The 22,229-nt window shown below is 38.8% G+C and overlaps 1 protein-coding gene across 21 annotated transcripts in view; it reads left to right on the top strand.

Annotated features, from left to right (window-relative positions):
* LOC310904415 (glypican-5-like) overlaps positions 1-22,229 on the top strand; it is a 441,629-nt gene that overhangs the window by 211,147 nt on the left and 208,253 nt on the right. The window contains exons 9-10 of one of the 21 annotated variants that reach the window (XM_083849129.1): positions 1,509-1,582; positions 1,727-10,605. The exons of the other annotated variants lie outside the window; for them this stretch is intronic. Coding sequence (XP_083705255.1) covers positions 1,509-1,582; positions 1,727-1,815 — 163 coding nt within the window. The 3' untranslated portion in view covers positions 1,816-10,605. Of the gene's footprint in view, positions 1-1,508; positions 1,583-1,726; positions 10,606-22,229 lie in introns of those variants that run through there. 21 annotated transcript variants of the gene reach the window in all.

Below are 22,229 nucleotides of genomic sequence, written 5' to 3'. Positions count from 1 at the left end.
CTTCCTTTGAGCTTTATCCAGTCTTGTCTCGAAAACTGCCAGTGATGAAGAGTGCGTGAACCCCCTGGGAGACTTGCTCCACGTTTTGACTGTCCTTGTGGTGAAAAAATGTTTACAGTTAGAGTATCTCATGAATTTTATCAGTTTGGCTCTTCTTGCACTATAGAGTGTTTATGAACCTGAAGTGTTTGAAGGTCATAGAGACAGCAAGCTAACAAGTAACAGTGCTTATCAGACTTTCTTAATAGCTGTCATATGCACTGGGAGATGTAGCAACCTGCACTACTTTCTATTTTTACAAGGTGAGAGACTTCACTGTTGGTGGAAAGAAACAATTATATTTCAAACACAGAGCATTATGCATAGTATGAGATTAGAACTGTGCCTTACCCCCAGTTGGCTTACCTGAAGGTAAGACAGGAATAGTGCTACCACAGAGGAGTGTACTAGTTAGGATGCTCACAAGGCAAAATCTATTTAACTAAGAAAACGTGGGAATACTAGGAAATAAATGTCTGCATAAGTAGTTAATATTTGTCCTTTTTATTTCTAATAGGAGTAAATTCAATTTCAGTTCAGCTAGAGAGGATTTCCTAAAAATACATTAGCCAGTTTTTAGTTATGAACAGAAAATACGTTCCAAATGAATTCATAATATATTGTGAAAATGAAAGCTGTTCCATTACATTTTACCAGTACTGGCCAATGCAAAAATAATTGGCTAGCATTGGATGTTTTCTATCTGTATAATCCGTATCAAGTGATGTCTTATGAAAAAGAAGCACACAAATTCAACTAACAAGCTCTGTTAAATCTGCTCGAGTTATTAAAATACCATATAATAATGCCAAAATTCTTTTTCTTCTGCAATATCACAGAAACCAACGTAGTAAACTCGCTTATATCCATTATTTATTGCCAGAAGGGATGTCACTGAAACATCTCCCAGGGGGTTATGGGAATATACATACGCATAAAGGAATGTCTTCCATGGTGATTTAAGATTAGTGCTATGTAGGATCCTGTGGTTAGGTCTCTCTTCTTCTAGTTCTGACTCTACGAAAATCATTAGCTGTTGCATCTTTAATCATGTGGGGCAGGTGACAAGACTGTCTTTCTAACAATAAGCAGCCATTATAATGTTAAATATCAGAAAACTCAATAGCCATGTTAGTCTTGCTCTGACTAAAACACGGAGTATCGAAAAAATGGAATCAGGAAGACTGCTTCCTACTTGTAATATTGTACCTAATGAATTTCAGTGCTATAAATGCTTTTTGAATTGCTGGACAACTGGAAAGGAAGGTTGTCCCAAAAACTGTTATATTTGATCAGTCCTCTCCAACTGTTGAGAAGATTACTTAAGTTTCACATTGATTACTGCAGTAGTTACTTTTCTCCACAAGCTGGGGAGACATATTTGCTTCTTCAGTCAAGAGCCATTTCTAATACTGCACAGGAGTAATCTGTCTGACAGAGGCTTTCAGTTTCTATTTCATTCTGTTCAGTCAGAAGAATACGTGTTATGCTTTTGGGACAACCTGCAATGCTGTGTTGAAGATTCAGGATTCACAGCTGAAAAGTAAGTGGCCATGAGATACCTGATGTGTGTCCCATCACTACTTGTGAGTAAGGTACCTCCTCTGCTGAAGAAGAGCTACCAAGATAAAATATGTTGTATGGACAATGCACTGGTAGTGAGACCTGATGCCTTTTGAATTTTAAGGAAAAATTCTGAAAAATCAAGGATTGCTTCACACCTCTGATACTGCAGCCAGTGGTGGTAGCTTTCTGAGTCCCGATTGTGCTGTGTGAGTATGCATGCAGTGTGGTTATGAGCAACAACGCACTTAAAGAATAGGCTGGATTGAAACTGTATGCTGGAAACAGATATTGTTTTACATACTACATAGGTGTATATATATATATATATGTACACAATCGTTCTCCTTACACTATTAAAAGATACTTTTACAAGCATCCACAATTAATTTTAGTTACAAGCCCTTCCTCCTTTTCCTGTTCCTTGTGCAATCCAGCCACCAGAGGGAAGGAATGATTGCATGCATGCCCATATACATCTACAGCATTATGGAGAAGCTTCTGGTGATGCTTCAGTGTATTTATGTAAAGGTTTTCTGTAAAGTCGTAGAGGAAATGAGGAAAGAAGTGTTTCCTCCTGAGTTGTATGACTTCTGGAAATTAGTGGTTGAGTTTGCAAATATGAACTGTTTCCGTTGTTAGGGGGAAAGATTTATTATTGTTTTCAGAAACTTAAAAATTTTCTTTATGGTTTTGACCAGAAATCATGTTTTCTGTTGAGGACTTCTACTCGCAATATAGACTATTTCACTACCTTCTCCCCTCACTGCACATTTTCTAAAAATTCAAGGCATGTCTTCGCCATGACCCACACTGAAAAACTACGTAAAGAAAAGTGACAGAAGTCTGTGATGTTTGTACATGATAGTTGCCTCATGGATAACTGAGATGGATCATATGGCTGGATGTGACCAGTAATGATCTTTATTTTAAACTGGTATGTATATACTTAAAAGACTTGTCTTCGTTTTAGTGTAGTTTTTGTGATGATCAAGGAAACAGTTTTTCTCCTGGAAACTTAATAGAGTGATCTCAACATAGAGATTTCTTTAAATGTAATTATGTGCTAGTTTGTTGAAAGAAAACTTAACACTAAAAAAAGAGTAAAACATTAAATTACCCAGAACTGACTACAGATGCAAAGTTAGTGTGTCATGAAGCAAGTTTGGTGTTCAGGTACAGAGATAAGAAAGAAAGCCAGTTGCAAGCATCATGTAAGTTTTCATGTGGCACAAAAAGACCACTAGAAAAAAAAATGACATCAGTAACTGCTCACCCAAGGTCTTTTTCTGCGGCTTGACAGAATGACTGGGCTGCTGTGGAGTCTAGTGACAGACTGTGCTACTTCACTCAGTTCACGTGTGCCTGGTGGGCAGCAGACCATTCAGTAGGTTTATTTAGTAACCTTCAGAACTTTTTCAGTCACCCCTCAAGTCCTTGTCCACTTTCAGCATCTACAACATCCTTTTGCTAAGATGACTTTTTTCTTATGAAGTCCTTCGTGGTGTTCATGAATATTTGGGGGTTCATTTTCCATAGTAGGCATTTTATTCTTTTAATAGGATAGAACTATGTTTTAGAAGGGGTATCCAGCTTTAGGTGTCAGACTTCTACTTATATATGTATCTATAAAGCTTCTTAAGCACGGGGATGGATGTTCAAGAACACAGGACAAGTCATTTGAGGATGTAACCATTTTCTTGGAAAATTACAACTTCTAGTTACAGTAAGTGATGTATTTGTTAAGTTCACTTCAAGTTAGTGTGGTTACATGAGTTTTCATGTTGAATAGAATATGTACTTAAGAGATTTGTTAAGTTTGTCACTGTTGGAGGAAACCGCTTGGAAAGAAGAAATAGCTGGGTGTATTAAAGAATTTGCTATACAAATTGTAATGTTCTGGGTAACTTTTAGACAGTGATTTATTGACAGGTGTAAGGAAAATACTAGCAGGTACGCTGAAGCTTTTTTACACTATTTCAAGAAGAAATTGGAGATGTAAAAGTAACAATTAAAAAATTATAGTAGGAGGTCAATTTCCTCACTCTTCCTTACAAGTCCTGTGTGCCTGCAGTGATGAAAACAGCATTTATAGACTGTCTACAATATGATGAGGTGAATGGAAAAAATGCATTCAATTCTTTGGAACTTGGAGCAGGCCTGTAGGAATGAGTGGTTTTTTAATACAGCTTATCAAACAAAATAGTTAGTGAAAACTTTTTTCAAATCAAAACTTCTTTCAAGTGAATTCTTTTCCAAACAGAAATTAATCATCATGAGCAAAGTTTTGCTAGGATTAAAAACTATAGATGCTTAAAAGGAAGTAGGAAATGTGAAAAAAGAAATGTGGAAATGCGAAAAATCTCTTCTTGATAGCTAAGCTGCTGCCAGCCCGCTTGATATGTTCCCTTTGAGGATACAAATTACTATTGTGCTCTGTAATAGCTCATAGCCCTCCTCTCACCTTGGTGCCTTGTTCGAATACCCCATTAGCTTTTAGTCACAGCAAATGATACTGTTTTTCATACGCTACTGTTCTGTTCTTGCCAAGCCTTTCTGCATACAGCTTGTGGTACTTGCATTTCACACTCTTGGCTCGGCACACTGTTTCAGTGAGAGCCTGACAGTTGCAAGCTGGGTGAACTCCTAGGGGCTGGTAGAACTGCAATCCGTGTGTACCTGTGCTTCACTGGTGAACTAAATGGGATATATTAAATACAGATACTTTGCAGTTTGGTCCAATTTCCACGATGGTTAGAACAATCTTGCTGTGAATTGTCATTAAGGTAAATTAGGCCTTCGTGTTGTTTTTATTTGTGTTACAGGTCCTTTGTTTCCAAAGGGTGGGTTAGAAATCTTTTTTGGATGCTCTCCAAACCTGAATGTCAAAGAAACAAAATCATGTCCTTTTTACTGTATTTCCTTAATTATACTTCCTCTGTATGTTTGGGAGTAGGATGCTAGCAAAATATCTTAGATGTAGTAAAATGTGCCTGTGACTGAATGGATTCAGTCACAGCCAACTTCTCAGACAAATTGCTGTAGCAAGGTAGGATGGAATCCAGAATTAGAGCTGAAGTCAGGACAGGTTTTCTTTCTCGTATTGAAATGTTTTTCACTGAAAGGTGTTGATTCATCAAAATGAAAAAAAGGTCTGGGTTCCAGCTTGGAAGGCTGATGAGTCACCCAGATCCCCAAGGAACTGTTAGGCTGTGGGGAATTTCTCTCTCTCCCATTGAACCAGCTGTATGAATAAGCAATCAAATAGGTAATCTGACAAAGAAAGGAGAAAAGAGGCTGAGTTGTGTAGCTCTGTGGCTAGGGTACTCAGCTGCAATTCAGCTGCAATGTGGGCAGCTTGGGTATAAACATCAGCTTTAATAAATGAGTGTGTAGAGTAGAATTGTGTTACTCTCGTACGTGAAAGATTTGGGATTTTCTCAACAGAAGACAGGTAAACTTTTGAAATGATCTTTTTTTTTCTTTTTTTTTTTTTTTTTTCCCCAGAATAAGAAAACTATTTGGTAACTATTTCTAGTCCAGAAATTGACTTCCTAATAAAATATGGTTATCCGAGCGTGTTTGTTGACTATGGTAGTATTCAGAGCCACGCCATCTCATGCCTTGCTGTTAGAGGCAGATTTGCTTGTAAGATGCAGATCAGATGAATAGACACAAAGACAGTTTGGCAAACATTTAATGCTTAAAAAGAAGTTTCATTTAAACATTGTTTATTCCACAACCTCTCCATTTTACTGACTAAAAAAAGTATTGCTGTTTCTTTCCTTGCCCACTGTGTACTTTTCGCTGACATTTGTTATGATTTTTAAAAACCAGATGATGTACTGTGTTCTGAGAGCAGTCAGTTTAAATGCAAATATTCCCATACAGCTACAGGAAAGAACCTTATGGAGTTAAGAAACTAAGAAAACTAGCTCTGATGGAAGAGTAGTAAGAAAACTTGAAATATGCTCTTTCCAATTCCATCGGATTAGGCCAGTACCTCCAGGTAATTTACGTATAGTATTTGATCCACTGTAATTATGTGGGTATGCCTTCTCCATAGCACTCAGACTCTACAGCCAACCCTTCGCTAGTTTCTGCTTTTACCACAGTGCTTCTGAAAACAGGGTTGAATCTGAAGCTTGTAATTCAGAGATTTGTATGGCAAATACTGCATATAATGGACAAGGGCAAATCTTACTGTGCTGTAGTGTAATGCTATGTAGCAGCATGTTGGAGCACCTCCATGGTGCAGAAACCCTTCCAAGAGCCTCTTTGGCCAAGTTGTACCTTCATAGGTCTCCTTGGGAAGAGAACTCAAACGTACAGCGAAGTGCAGGATTGGAGTCCACGTTAGCAGTAAACACAGGGCATGTGTCAAAGTGTCACCTTGCTCCAAAACTCTGAGTTGAGTTTGCAGCCAGAAAGAGAGGTACAGGGAACGTGAAGGAGGTTTTGATAACCTCTGAAGTAAAGTTGCTGAGAAATGGCAGTAATCTGCTGTTGCTGGTATTTTGGGATTTAGGAGTCAAATACTACTCTTAGTACAAAATATAGGGGAGCTGCCAGGACTCTGCAACGGTGTGGGCTGTGCTGTTATTGCTGCTGTTGCTGTCACAGAGACACAGTTGCAACAAGCCAGACTTTCTGTAGGGGAATAAATGCCTTTATGTTTTAGGGATTTTTGCTATCTAGTGCAATAATGCCAAAACTGCAGCTCTCCTGAAATATGATGAGTGGAAACAACGCAGGCTCCAGGTACAACAAAGCCACCTCTTACATGGAGGAGATTTCTCTTCATGAAAATCTTTGCGGAGATCTTAGAAGCTTAAAATGTAAGTTCTGTTTCGGTTTTGCATGACTACTCATAATCTCCAGTTGCTACAGGGGGAGGGGACTGCCTTCTGTCCTGCCATAGTGGTATTCATCACTGACAGGATGGGGAGTATTTCAATGAAAAACCTCACATTCCCTTGGCAAAGCACCATGTTTCTGTTGGGCAGGCTCCTTTTGAATCCTTTCCAGCTGTGAATTCAGCAAAGAGCATTCCTGTGAGGAAGGGTTTGTCGGAAGAGTGTTTACACCTGGTGTGTCATCTGCAGTGTAGCAGGTACTGCTGCCTAATGCCCATATGCTAGTGCTGCCTCCGCTGTGCTAGAATTGTCATTGGGTATCTAAAAATGCAGAGCTGACTGATGAAAATAAATTTTTAAAAAGTTGTGCTGTAGTAATTTAAACTCTCTGTGGAACTAATGGAGCTTCTACTCATCAAAACCACTCGAAGAACTCTTTGACTGATTCTGTAGAGCTAGACTCTGTCTTATAATTTTCATCCTGAAGATAAAGGACTATTCAAGTGATTTATTTATTTTATTATATATTTTACATTTAATAAGCAGGCTTTTGCACCTGAGAATTCAGATTTAATTACAGACTGCATTGGTCTATAGCTATGCTTTAATCTCTTCCTTCTTACTTCTTGGAACTTCATCTAATAATGTATTCTCTTGAGGTCCTTTGTTATTCTTTTGTCAGCAGCGAGTCACGTACAGAAAGCTTTACCAATATGTTTCAAAATAAAATAGTGTTCTTTTAAATGGCAGGTAAGGGGCTATGCATTAAGTGGCTTTTAGAAAATCCTACTGATTTAGGTCGTTGGCATGATTGTTTTAGTTCACAGCAGAAATTTTAAGGGAAAAATTACTCCTCCACATTTGAGAAGTAAAATTTGTGAACTCAACAACTGAGTTATTAGGGTAGTAGAGTAGACTAATGTTGTGCAAAGTAGCATATATTAACAAACATTTTTGGAATAGGGATCGTTTTACATTATTTCCATATTTTTACTATTGCTTTTGGACCTGGTCAGGCTGGGAACACCAGATGTGTTGAAGGGAATTTAGGTGCTCCCATGCAGTTTGAAGTTGGTGGAAGGCAGTAGTAGAACTCAGTAAAAAGCCAGATTGTTTACTGAATTTGTTACCGTGCTCCTATGGTTTAGTTCCTGCTGGCAAAAGCCAGATTAGCTGTATGACTTGCTCAGTGTACATAGGATAAGGGACAACTGCACCCCTAAAATGTTTTTATTCTACATAGAGAAGCCAAAATAAAGCAATTTCACAGAGATAGATAACCAAGATACAGTATTTTAAACAATGCATTTGAAGTCACGATGAACGTCTGCAGCAAAACTGGCAAAAGACCATCTCTGTAGATTGCTAATCTCCTTCCCTAGCTTAGCTCTATATTATTTATTGGGTATTGTAGCAAAAAGTTGGATGTCATCTAACATTCAGTTTAGTTTATTTTAATCTTAAAGCATATTTGGGCAACTGCCCGTGAAGTTCTCATCAGAATGTATGCTGAATACGGTGGGCTGGAAACAAAGACTGGACTGAGAACTACTGTGTGTTTTTCTCCATGTCTCTGACCCAATCTTTAGAGAATTGGTACTGAACTTCTCTCAGCCCCCTGGGGATCATGTTGCTTGCCTTGGAGGCACTCAGTAGCCATGTCACAAGCCATGTCCATCAACTTGCTACATGTGTTTGAAATGCAGGCATCACCTATCGTGTGATGAGTTACACAGATCATGAAAAGGAATTTAAAGTGAAGAAAAAATACAAAGAAGGTAGCAGCATAATTGAAATAAAGACAGAAGACAAGGTGAGATGTTTATTTATATCCAAATTATCTTGCTAGTTTCAAAGGCACTTCCTCTGTAAGGTTATAACTTGTAGCCTATTTAAGTAGAAGGGTACTAAATCAGATAGGCTTACTTTGCTGCCAGAGAGCTCAGTTGATGAAATGTTTCTGGTTTGCTGATGCACAAAACAGAGTAAGAAAGCTTTCCCAGATTGATCCCTAGGTGGCCTTCCTTACAGTTCTCCCCGTTGCTGTGCAGTTTCCTTTTCTCTGGCAGCAATTGACTGTGGTGTCACCTATATGGTCATTAGCCCACCAGGACAGACATGCAGAAAACTACAGCTGCTAAAGTGCTGAAAAACCATTGGTGCAGCTGTTTGAACTGACCCTGGTTTAGCATTGGAGTGTGCTGATTTTACAAGCACTTGAGTGCGTGAACTGACAAGTGCGTTTTGGGACCACTTGTATTTCTTTTTTGCTAGTCATTACACTTGTTTATTAAAAGTTATGGTCAGCACAAGCAACAACATATAACTTGGGTGAGCAGCCTGCATCACGAGCTGTCCATCACAACATTAATGCTCAAATAACTTTCTAGATACTCAGAGGTTTGGACCTCAGCAAGAGAAATTGAGGTAACTCAGAAAACAGCTTAAGAAAATAATTCTACAATAATCAGGTAATTGTGATAAATAATACTAACTATGTGAGCATTTAAAAAGTTATTTAGCTGCTATTAGAATACGTATGTTGCTGGAATTGAAATGCTGAATTAAACATTTTGTAACCTTTCAATAACTTATGGCAGAACTAGCAAAACTCATGCTTGCACACCCAGAAGTTAAATGTGAATTGAATTAGGTTAAACAGAATAGTAAACTAAGGAAAAGAGAAACCATTGCAATATACTTCTACACATATAATGAATTTTATATATATATATACACACACACACAAATCAAGCAAGTTCTTTGGAAAATGAACTATCTTGAGAATTCCAAGTGCATTGATTTAGTCAGATTTATGGAATTGCCACACACTGAGATTTGGCGAAGGACCACAACCAATTTCTTGCCTACAGAGAACTGCTGATTGCAAGCAGACTTGGAACATGAAGAGATTTCTTTCTAATAGATGTTTTTCAGTTGCATCCTCACAGGCTGATGTGAATTATTTACAGAATCAATAGAAGTTCCCTATATAAGGGCCTGCATTAGGTAATAGGACTTGATCCAGATTAAAAATAAAACCATATTCATTTTCTGTAATGACAGTTCATGCGTGTGGCTTCTAAGTATTTAAAGAAAATTCTATGATGTGCAAATCAGTGCTTTTTAACTAAAATTGCTCACATTGTATCAATAGGTCATTTTTACAGACAGCTTTTCTGTGTGACAGAATTAATAGCACCAAATAAAGCATCGCATTTGTAGAGGATAAAGGGTTTAAGTAACTTAGGTGACTGTTTATAAGATGGAGCAGGAGTGTGAAATTACATTGATAGCTGTTAACAATGAAGACAGAGCTTCTGTTATGCAATGCTGATAATGCCCTGCTATTGGAACTAAATGATGTGACTCTGTACAAGTTACGTTCTTAATAGACACAAGATTAGACGTTGCTATTGAAACCATTGTGTCCATGTGTTGACTTAGCTGATGACGGCAGTTTAGGTTCCAGCTCAGCAAAACGCATGAACCTGTGCTAAGGCTGTAGTTCTACCTGATGCCAAGCTAAAACAACATGCTGATCCAAACCTATCCACTGGTTTGAGGGTGCAGTTTGAGCTGCTCTAATGGCTACTGGCCACCAAAAGAAGGGCAATATCACCTCCACCCTCCCTTCCCACCCCACACCTGCCTATATATTCCTACCCTCTTCCTCCCTTGTTTTAGCTTTAATAGCTTTGCCAGTTGTACAATGAGTTGATTCAGACTAGGTGGAAAATTGGGAAGCAAGAGAGGCAGTGAGAGAGCATGCAGGAGGAACGGACACGCTTTCTTGCTGCTCTTAGGTGTTGTATCAGCCGTGTTGCAATGCCAAAGCATGCTTTCATTCTGCTGTGTTGTTCTACTGGTATTGAAATGGCTTTCTTTAAGTCGTGGAGGTGAACCTTTTAGGGTATCACACAGGTTTGTAAGGCTCTGTTAGTGGCCACATATTAAAAGACAATTTATCAACAAAATGCCATGGAAAAACAAGATTCATGGTCATTGGCCATACAATAAGAATGTGCAGGCCCTTCTTAGCTGATAGACCAACATTATCTGTAAATCATATTTTTGGATTTAAAGGGGTTTTGGGTTTAAATTCTTTTAGATTCACACCAGTTATTGCATCAGAATAAAAATAAAATGATCGTTTTATTAAAGTGAGTGGCATCATTTCTCAGTAATTTACAGTACATAGTACCTGGGTTTGAAAACATGCTGAAAAATATTTTGGCATAGTGGTCTCTCTGGCAGTCTTTGACCATCTGTGTTTTATTAACAGAGGTTTAAAGTCACACCTTTGATAAACATCCCCGTTTTGTGTAGTGGAACATGTTCCCATTACTAAGAAACTCAATTCAATAAAGTTAGCAAAGCATCTCTATGGGGAGCATGGGAGAAGAGGGGTCACGAGCAACTGTGTTAGTGTTCTTGATTACAACAACTTGTAAGCAGAAGCACCCATAGTGTTATTCTGTTTTTGGACAGATCCACATTGTAGTAGATTCAGGAAATGCTGGACCTAGTGTACATATGCTCCACTAATGGTGTATCTGTGCACGGTAAACATGCTTCTCTGCGCTGGGCTGATTCTGCATGGAGGTGTGTGCCTGTAGAGCATGTGTCTGTGCTGCATGTTTGTTCTGCAGGTATGTATAAGAATTCGTTTGCGAATGTTCACTGGATGTTTTTTTGAGTTACAAGCATTCATCATGCAAGTGGGAAGATATTTCTATATGACGGATGTCAGTTGTGTGGGCGGAAAAAGATATGGTAAAGAATGTTTTAAAAGTATGGTAGGTTCATGTAAATGTCAAATGTCACAATACAAATGTTGCATTCTGCAACAAATATTTAGTCTTCAGAGAAGATTATGGTGGAATTTATTTTTCATTATCTTACGTACTATAATACCAGTTAAGTAGCAGCAAGTTTTCAATACAAGCTTGATCTCGTACAAATTACACAGATTTAGTGGAAGGCCTTTCTACAGTGTTTCTGAACTACAACTTTTTGGGAGCAATTGTCCATCATGGTCTCTGTCACTTGAGCTGCTGCAACATCTGCTTTGGTCGGACTGCACCATCTCATACCAGCAGAAAATGTGGTTGTTTTTGCTCTGTGATCGCTGTTACATAATAGCGGTTTGTTTTGACAGATGTTTTATTTTCTTGTCTGCTAAGTATTCAAAAATTTCTACTTTGCTACAAACTAATGATACAGAATACTTCATTTCAATAACCAGACATTAAGTGGTTCAAAAATTGAGCTCAGACTCTAAATTTTTACTTTAGCTTATTTTGGCACTCTTTATAGTTCAAGAACAATAAAATCAAAGCTTTTTCTTCCTTTGCAACTCATCCTTCATACACCTTTGAGTCAGAGTTCTAATTCTGTATATAATTCTGGACTTCATCCAGTCCCATAATAGAGTTTCCAAATTGCCTGCATCTGTTCGTAAACATTATTGTAATCTTGTGAGAAGTCTGTCTGGTGAATACCTTTTATTTCTTGGCCCTGAATCCACCAAAATTTATGCAACAAAAACTGCAAGACAGTTTGGTCAGGTCAGTATCAAAAGCAGTGATGAGACCCGTAGAACAGTTTATTAGGGAGGACAAACATAGCTGAATGTATTCATACTGCCGTCTGCTAACGTACTGCCCTACTCGTCTAAAATTCCAAAACATTTTTAGAAGAAATCCAGTCACAATTTTGATTAATTAATTTTAAATGGAAAATGAAATGACACAATGGAAAAAGAAATGACTCAGAAAAAAAGATTTATTTTACGTCAAATTATACTTCTGTACTGCTAATGCTGAAAAGAATAAAGTATGTGTCTTCCATTTCCTTATCCTCCCTATGTGCACACAGGACAGAACAAAGTTGCTAAAAGAATTTTTACTGGTCTGTAATTAGCTCAAAAATTCAGCAATGCTCTTGTGAATGTTTGTTGGTTAACAGTGAAGTAATTGTCTTGAGTTCGCCAGAAAGCCTGCATAAGGTCTTATGTTTACTCCCATCATGAGCTTTGTTGGGGAAGGTTAAAATTTGTTCGAAACAAAAGTAGCTCTCTGTGCTTCTTGTAGCTTATGGTGTTGAATTGCTCAGTACTTTTTCCAAATCTGTGGCCAGGATTACGCAGGTTGGTACTAGAGCTTCCAGATGAGACATCTTGCACATTTGAAGCATTCAGATTTTAAAACAACAGCTGGAGTCAGTGACCAGGTTCTCAGCTGCTGAGATCTTCTGTTAGAATAATGTATTGTCTGGGGAGAAAGTATGCGGCTGACACGGTATCACTATTTATGGGGCTGACTTCTGAAAGTCGAATCTTAAAAGCCGATTTCATCTCAACAGTTTGTTTCATTGTCAATTGCTTAACCTGCATTGCGTTCTGCAGCTACTACATAGTCTGCTTTTTCATTGTCCCCACTTTCCTTGTTGCCATATTTATTTTGTGAAATATGGTGGAAGTGCTCTGTAATCTTTCTCCAGAGATAACTTGGCTGTTAAAATTAAAAGAAAACAAGCAAATGAAAAGCCATTAAGTATTGGTGGATCAGTGTTGTGTCACTACTGGTGTTTTGCTGTATTTGCAAATCAGTGTTACATCTGATCAAACAAGCTGAAGGTGTCAGGGCTGGCACATTCAGTAGGCATGTCTTTTAAAAACAGCATTCAAACATCCTGCTCATGTGAATGTGTAGTGTAAAAAATAAAAATCTTATTTAGTAGCTGTTGCCAATACATTTGCATAAATACAGGTACATGTGAATACATACATCTCATCCTAAGACTGTCAAATGGAGTAATTAAAGTAGTAATACAAGAAATAGAAGGACAGTGCCTAACAGTTAGGGGAAGAGATGTGTTCAGGCAAAAGCAAATGAGCCTGGGCAACAAACCAGCAGGTAGTGAACAACTGGTCTGACATGAAAGTGGATATAATAGAGCAAGCAGAGAACATGCACCTCCTGTGACAGAAGCAACAACTCTGCTCAAGAAAGTGGTAAAGCTGGGAGGAAGGCTTCATACATTAGCGCTCCAGCGGTCTGTAATGAAGCTTGAGGGCCTGCAGGTATGCTTGGTGATTATCTGTGCAGGGGAAGCAAGAGCAGAAAGTCCAGAGAGGCAGTCCAGAGAAGGACATGGACACTGAGGGCAAAACTCAGTGCCTAAGGCTGAGAGGTGAAGGCATCCAAGGGACTGACCAGGAGAGCCTGCCTCAGGAGAGGAAGCAGAAAGAGTATGGCTAGGTTAGCTTAGTAGAGTGAAGGCACCGAGGGGTTGTGTTTGCTCTCTATAAATACCTTGCCACAGAGGGAGAAGAGTTATTTAAGTGGAAAAGATTGTTGGCAAAGGCATATAAGTGAGTGTAAACTGAGTACTGGTAAATTTAGCCTGTGAATTATCTGTAAACCCATCAGAGAACTGAGCTGCTGGAACAGTATATCAATAGGAGTGGTGAGGGACAAATAAGCTATATTGTTTTAATATGAACCATTTTAAGCATGAAAAAGACTAGACGTTAGAGTTCAGGAGTTCAGTTTCAGTCCTGTGTCCTGGAAGGACCACTGGTATCTGAAAGAGCAGCTGCTCATCCACTGCTATGTTATCCTGCACGGGGAAGGTTTGGTTTTTGGGTATGGAGGAGGGATGTAAGGCAGAACCTGCCAGGGTCTTGCAGGCTGTCGCCATAGAGCAAATACATCCATCTTATTTCATAGTCCTTTGTGTCCCACCAGTGACAAAGGGAGAAAGCTTTGCTTTGTTAACAATGTCATACAATTAATAAGAAGGGAAAGGGAATTTGAGGATTTATTTTTTTCTTCATAGGAGGTCCAATAACGAAAAAAATCTTCACAGGAAGAATTTTAGCACTGCCTATAGTGTGCCCACTATTATTCTCTTCCTTGCTACTTCAGCAACTCCATGTAGTTAATTGGCCTCCGTGCTCTTTGATTCTTCACGTGCTCGAAGGACAATAAAGCTCAACGTCATTGTAGATTCTCGCAGGGCAAGAAATTTGCAGTTGCTCCTGTCTGGAGTTTCCTACCCCAGCAAGGGCCCCTGAATCTTACCCTTTCCTGTCAGCCCTTGTTGCCCTGTGCTGCTAGAAAAGAAACTGTTGAAAAAGATACACTTTCATTTCTTTACCCTTAGCACAATTTACTTCCTATGGGAACTGCTGAGTGTAGATCACAGATAGTTGGTTAAAATGATCAATGGTTTCTCTCATTGAAATGGAAATCTAGTTATAGGATGAAGTGTGTTATTGTTAGATTTACAATGGTGATAACCCACAGAAATGTTTAAGAGATGGTTGCACCAATCCATTTTCCTTTATAGCACAACCTTGTGGAAGTTGACAGTTACTATGGTTTCATGTTGTTCAACACTAGTTCCCTGGAAAAAAAAATATAAATAAAACCTTGTTTTTTCATAGTGAATGGGGTATTGTTGTGTAAATTGAAATCCAGGCAGATGAAAGGAATTTGAATTTGAAAGGAATTTCAATAAAAACATTGGAAAAAGGGAAGGAAGAAAACATCTCAGTTTGCTTAAATAAACTAAGTTGGAGGTCAAGGAGAAATTTGAACTTCAGTAAATTTCTTAGAGCAGCACAGATGTGGTTACAATGATGGTGCTTTTCCACCCTCCCGCTCTCAGGTGAATCTCACTGCTTGAGCTGACTCCTGCCAGAGGTATGATGAAAGAGGGGAAATTAGTGCTGAGACAAATTGCTCAGTTGAAAAGACTTCATTGTGTTTGATGTCTTCATTGGAAAGTTTTCCCAGAAGGAAAGCGCTGTTCTATCTCATGCAGGAAAAAAATAATAAATAACAGTATACAGTTTAAATGAAAACAAAACAAAACAAAAAACAGGAAGAATCTTTTATCTGGGATGAAAACACTGTTATTGCATTATAGTGGCTCTGTGTGGTTTGATTACGTTATGCGCCTTGCGTTGGTTGGGTTGGTAAATATCCCTTTTTCTCTTATAGATACCTATGGGTATTGTCACCTTCTCTAGCTTGTTATTCTCATGTTCCACCTTCTGCTGAGCACACCGTCTGTTGCCCAGATCATTTGACAGAGTGGCCAGGGCCTTTGCTTAACTTGGAGGAAGGAGTGGATACTTCAGTGGTCTCTCTACGTATAATTTATATAATTTAAGATACTTGACAAAGTATTTCCACTGAGCCTGTCCCTGGGGTTCCCTGCAGAACAGCAGTGGGGCAGCTACGTGCAAAGTTCTGGTGAGGTTCCACCATTAAGGCAAGGGGAAAGGAGAACCCATCTTCCAGTATTGCTTTTTTCCATTTCTGCCTTTGTATTATTAGACATGTGTCTTTGAAGATCTTAGGGCTGTGTGTCAAGGGGCTTTAAGCTAATAAACTGTTTGCAACAAGTTAGAATTGATGCCTTCTAATTCATCTCCTGTTGTCGAAAGCTAAATTGCCTTACTGATCCATGTTTGAAATAATAACGTAAATGTTTAGGCTGTTTTCATATAGATTAGTTTTTGATTATCATTAAGATGAAAGGTCCAATTTAAAAATTATTTTTGTATGAAAAATTGGTATGAGCATTGTGTGGTTATCTTTTAGATATAACAGGGCCTGCAAATTATGGATCATTCAATATTTCAGTGACATTAGGTACAACTCTAATTATGAGAAGATATAATTATGAGAAGATATTTTACATCCTGTTGAAAGTCAGGCTTTTAATCTGTTTATGGAGTTATTAATTCACACAACTTTTATGGTACATCTTAATGTGCTAATTACTGATTGCTAATTCAAGATACAGATTTCTCTGAAGTGCAGTAGCAATTGTGATGGTCTGCTTGTTTGTATTAGTTTTTTTTTTTTGTAGGAGTTAGGGTACAGGCAGCTATGTTGGTTGATGAAACAAGAACTTACACAGAATCGGAGTACAGAGCTGAAAAAAATAGTTGATGCATGACTAGTTATAGTATAGGTAGAAAAATCAGTGCTGCTGTTAGAAAGCATGCAAATGCTTCTGTGTTACAAGACTGGCTGTGTTTGTTGGGAGATGGTGTGTATTTGACAGCACCGTACAGGAGCAGGCTGGAGCTTTGTTGCATTTGCAGGTGAGCCCCAGTCTGGCTGGAAACAACTGCAGGGGTGCTTGGCTGCCTTGTACTGACCACCTGTGTCCTAGGGCCCATCGTCACAGCACATGTTGAGCTTGAACGTATACAGATTTTCAGTTCCTAAAGAACTGAAGTACTACTGAAAAAGTTTTTTTTTTTTTTTTTTTTTTTTTTTTTTAGTTACTGGAATTGCTGTTGAAGGTGAAACTGCTGTAAGAAAGAAAAAGGCAGTACAGGCATGTATATACTGGCCTATCTGGCTTGTGGAAACCTGTAAGCTGCAGTTTAAGCAGTGTTTGGAGCAGAAGATACACTGATAGAGCCAAACCAGAGTGCTGTTCCTGAGGTGTTTCAGAACACCTTCCGTTTGAGGGTTACCAGAGCCCTGGCAGCCCCTGTGAGGAGACCCTGGCTGTACCAGCCTGAGCGGGATGCAATGGTAGTCTTGAGTGTAACTTTAGTTGGAAAGGATTATTTCCCAGATATACTGTCCCAGCTTGCAGCACTTTGTGGCTCAGGTATTTTCTGAGTCTTTTTTTTTTTTTTTGCTCATAGGGGACTCCAGTAGTACATTTGGTGTATTAGACATCGTTTATTCTTGTGGTCTCTATGAGGCAGTGGTGGTGACGGTATATGTGATATGACAGTCTAGTCCCATTTTAACCTTGCTCTCTCCTAGTTCAATTTAATGCCCTGTTCCACTACAGCCATCCTGATATTGTGTAAAAAGCAGACTTCCTCTATCTTTTCCAGGTCGTTCATAACTTTATTGATGTTAATCTTGCCACCCACAGTTACCTGTTTCCCACATTAGCAAACCTTAGCGTACGTAGTCTGTCCAAGCATTCCAGCTATTCTGTATTTTAACATACTCTTTGCCATTTTTGTACTTTTATGTATATCATTTCTATATCCTTTCTAAGATGGGATAACTAGAACTACACAAAATCTTCAAGACGCAGGCTTTTGATGGCTTTGTAGTGGTAAAAATTTGTATTTTTTACATGGAAAGAAAAAAGGAGAAACACCGAACAGTGTTTACCTTTTCTGGCAATGACGGAACCCTGAGCTGACGGTCAAATTGGCTGACTGTCGTGATTCTGAGGTGGTGCCTAATTGTGTCCCACCAGCGTGTAGGTATTTAGGATAGCTTTTCTCTGGCTGTATTTGCTGATGCTGAATTTAATCCATGGGTTTGTTACTCAGTTGCTCAGTATTGGGAAATCCTCCCCATGACTCTTCTTGGTCAGCTATGATTTTTCCCACACTGAACAATTTCACATCACCAGTAAATTCTGTTACTTCAGTGCATCTTAAAGCTAGACGTGTTCTTGAGCTGGTTCTCAGGAGGATGTCAGAGCCTCTGTCAGGATGTTAGGTTTCTCCTATCCTCTCTTGCATAAAGAATTAAGTGCGAAATTGGTACTTTTATAGATGGTGAGATGGTGTCACGTAGGGAAGCCTTGCTGTTTTCAGTGGTGACACACGTGCCTCTGCCAGTGTCCCAAACCTGAGATGATGATTGGGTGTGAGGAGGCAGGTGCCTGTGTTCAGTGGGGATGGATAACTCAGTAATTTGTTGCCTGACTGGGGGGCGGTGCATATTTTTCATGACCGGCTTAATTAAAAGGCAGAAGAGCTGATAAATAACTTTAAATAAGCTTTCATCTGAGCCCAAATAGCCTCTAGAAGATGTTTTTAATACAATTTTGCTCAAAAAGTCTGTTTGTGTATTTCTCAATTCCTTTAGTCTTTGAGGATTGCTGGTTTCTGCCACTGCGCAAGGGGCTCTGTACTGACAGCATTGTTGACTTCCCGGTACATACCTCCAGATTGCCACTCTGCCTGGCTGTGGACACATACATACACACACCTCTGCCCAAAGATATCCTGGTAGATCTAGATAGCCTTTGGGAAACCCAGCAAGTTCTTTCCTTCAAGTGCTGGCCGTTACTCCAACTAATGGAAACCTCGGGCCTGCTCATTTAGCCCCCAGCATCACAAGCTTGCCTGACTCCCACTTCTTCCTGAAGAGGTTTTACGGTCCGTGTGGCAAGGCAGCTTCAGTACCTGGCACATAGAGTGTACCACCAGCATTTTGAGTTACGTAGGGCTGTAACTTCAAAAATAGGCTATCTTGGCCAGAGAAGGGAGCAGTATCTTTCTTTCATTGTTAGATTACAAGGTGTCTTAATCTTTCTAGTAGTGCAGTAATTATAGGAGTGTCGTAGCAGTTCTGACCATTTGAAGCATCTTGCAAATAAGCAGACATCAACAAATTACTTTAAAATCACTGAACTTAAAGTAATGCTTTGTTAACTCTCTACTTGTTGAAAGTAGGCATGGATCTTCCCTCCTCACTTTTTTCCCCCACAGAAAACTAAAACACAGCACTCAGTGTTTCCAGAGCTGAATTCTCTTAAAATTTAATTGAGGAAACTGTGATCCCATAAAAAAAAAATAGAAAAAAATCCCGCCTTAGCTTGGTTGTTAAAACGAAATTTCATACATCTGGAAAGCACTGTTCATTTCTCGTGTTACACAAAATTAGCACATCAGCTGAATGGAAAAGAAAACAAGGGATGTCACATTCTGACAGTTATATTTATATTGTGCTACTTGTATCAAATATAAAGGAGAAAAAATACGAACACATAGGAACATGACAAATGCAAAAATAATAGACCATTAAATACAGCCTAACTCCATTCGTTACTGGAATCTGCTCTGGTAAAGATTGGGTTTCCTAGCAAAGAGGGATTATCTTTCTGCATCTCGCTCCCCAGAAGCTATGGCTATTTGGACATAAATCTTTTCTCATGACCCACCCAACAGGTGGATGTTGAATTCGAGGTGCTTGCAAAACATTGTCATTAGATGTGAATTATCTGCTTATCCCTTGGGGCACCTTTTCATTGTTGCTTGCGGGATTTATTCGCGATATTAAAAGCAATAAGCAGAATAAGGATGTGAAAGTGCACGCTAGTTACTTGGCATCGTTCCAATGTGTGGTGCTTGTTCTTTTTACTAACAGAGATCCTAGTGAAAAACAGCAGTAAACTTTGTAAAGGGAAACCATATGTCACCAGAAGGATAAATTGTAAGAGCGAAGAAAAGCAGATTGGGCTCTCAATTTTGTGTCTGTATTCTGGGTCTGGATGGATCACAATCTCTAAGCTTTTGGCACCATTCAAAGCATAACAACAGTGATAGATATTTCATGCAGAAGTTCAGTGCCATTATAGATAAACTCCCAGTATTCATCAGCTCCAGAGGCACTGTGCTTTTCATGCTTGTACCTAGCAAAGCCTTCTGACCCGAGCCAGACACAGACAAGCAACCCAGAGAATGTATTGTCATTTGAGGCAAGATTTAAACTAATACAGTTTCTCTACAAAAAAAAAAAAGTCAAATGAAAATGATGGGATGACTGGTTGTACTGTGTATGATTCCAAATTTAGATGTACTTGAAGTAATACGGGAGTCAGATTCAATGAAAGCCAATCTAGTATGATTCATGGTACACCTTCCAATGAAAATGGTCTTTATGCTTCTGTCCTGTCACTGGTAAGCTATTTGGGACTGGAAACATCTGTTTTGTGTTCCTGATTGTCTCTGACCTGATGGCACCTTAGTCAAATCACTTAATTTTCATACGTCTCCCATCTCCCAAGCTTTGCCTGCAGGAACTTTTTTCCTTGCTATGTGCTTACACTGTGCTTTACAAAGTAGTGCTGTGATCTCATGACAGCATCTGGCCATTGCAGAAGTGGTGCATTAATGCTGTTAGGACTAGCGGTAACACCTACAACAGATCATTATGTAAAAATCCTAGCTTTCCAACTAGAACAATGGTGTTCAGCCTCATAGAGGATTGTTGATCACTTGTTAGTACTTGTAGTTTCAAAGTCAATGAAATTATGATTTATAAAATGATTTATAAGTTTTCAGTATAAATCTCTTCAGATGCCTTTACTATCATATTGTTGCATCCTTGAGGGTCACAAATTGATGTGTATAAAAATATTTGGTTTTCTGTTAAGACTGTAGAATTTTAAATAAATCGGATTGTAGGTTTAGGGACTAGTGTTGGAACTTAGAGGGCATTTTTGTTCTTTTTGTTGGTGGTGGTGGTTGGTTGTTTTTTTTACTTGAGGGTCAGGGACTATGCAAGAGCTTAAGAGTGGAATGTAATAAAACAACCTTACTATCAATATCCCTTACTCTAGCCTGTGATTGTTCTGAAGAAACGTATGCTGCTTTGTAACACTTCTCTACATCTGAAAATACTCTTTATGTCAACACACAAGGAAATAGGTAATTATACTGGCAGAATTTCTGGGCAGCAAAATAGGCTTAGCAAAAGATGGGCTGTTCAGGTTTTCAGCTGAGATTTCATTAAGTGATTTTTTAACAGTCTTGCTGCTCCTTTGCTGCTCTGTAACTGCTGACTCTGTAGAGGGGAGCCAGCATGCAGTAATTAAAAAACTTCTCAGAGTGCTCTAAGAAAAGCTCCAAATACTAGACATACTGTAACACAAGAACAGCACAGAAAGATGTTTGCCATTCTCTTCTGCTTCAGCTGTGTCAATTTGCAAGAGATTAACACAAAAGGAACTTCTGTTATTTTTCATTTGATATTAGCACCTGTGGGGTGCTCCACAGTTGTAAACATAGAGTTTAGAGCTCGGTTATGAAATACAAGAGATTGTTGGTAGGAAGTATTTGAACTAGTATTTTATTACATTCATTATGTAAAAAAATTCTCCATAGAAGAAACAGCAGTATTTAAAATGCATACATGCTCCTTTCACATTTTTCCTTGTTATCTCTGTAGGCTTTTTAGTTTTCCCCGGTACAGTTGATAGAAGAGAAATTGATTTTTTTTTCTGTTATTTCAGTATGGTTCTGTACTGTGTAAGCTAGTCAAAAATTTTGCATCCATGTTTTCCTGGAAGACTGTGAGTAAATCAGACTCGTGACTACCAGGAAGCCCAGAGAGAGTAAAAGTGGGCAGTCTTACAGCAGACCCCTGGGATGAGTCTGTCCATATTGGAATCTTTCAGCAAAAGAGAAGTTGTTTCTCTCTTCTGATGACCTCCTAGGTCATCAGAACTTCATTTATAGTAAAGCATAGTTTTAGCATAAAAGACTAGGCAAAATGTTGCAAATGCCATCAAATGTATGAAAATGTTGATTCTGACAGTATTGGCCAGGGGTTCAGCAGGAGAGATGGAAGTGCTGGAAGTTGAATGGCATTCATGTGAAAGCAAATTTTGTAAACAGCTTACTTACCTTGCATCTGTGAAAAGCTACAAACTATTAAATATTTTTGTAAAATAATCTGAAATTTCCTGCCACATGATGTTTCCCCATATTGGATGCTTCTAAGCTAAATGGGGTGGGGGGTTGGGGGGAACAAAAAAATGGTAAGACTGGCAGTATGCATCCCCACTAAGGCTAGTGTTTTAAATGCTCTAGGCTCATACCCTCAGATGACATTTCAGAAGGAGTGCTTGTTCTTAGTTACCAATGTAAAAATGTTGTTTATGTAGACCACGGGAGACCTTAGAGATAAGTAATTATATTTCATACTTTTTTTTCATGAAAAAGGAACCTAAAGTTTTCAAAGAAATAGC

The sequence above is a fragment of the Anser anser genome (assembly GCF_964211835.1).
Source record: "Anser anser genome assembly, chromosome: 9".
In the NCBI taxonomy this organism is placed as follows: domain Eukaryota; kingdom Metazoa; phylum Chordata; class Aves; order Anseriformes; family Anatidae; genus Anser; species Anser anser.
Note: the sequence above shows the minus strand (reverse complement) of the source record. Positions and strands in the feature narration are given on the sequence as shown.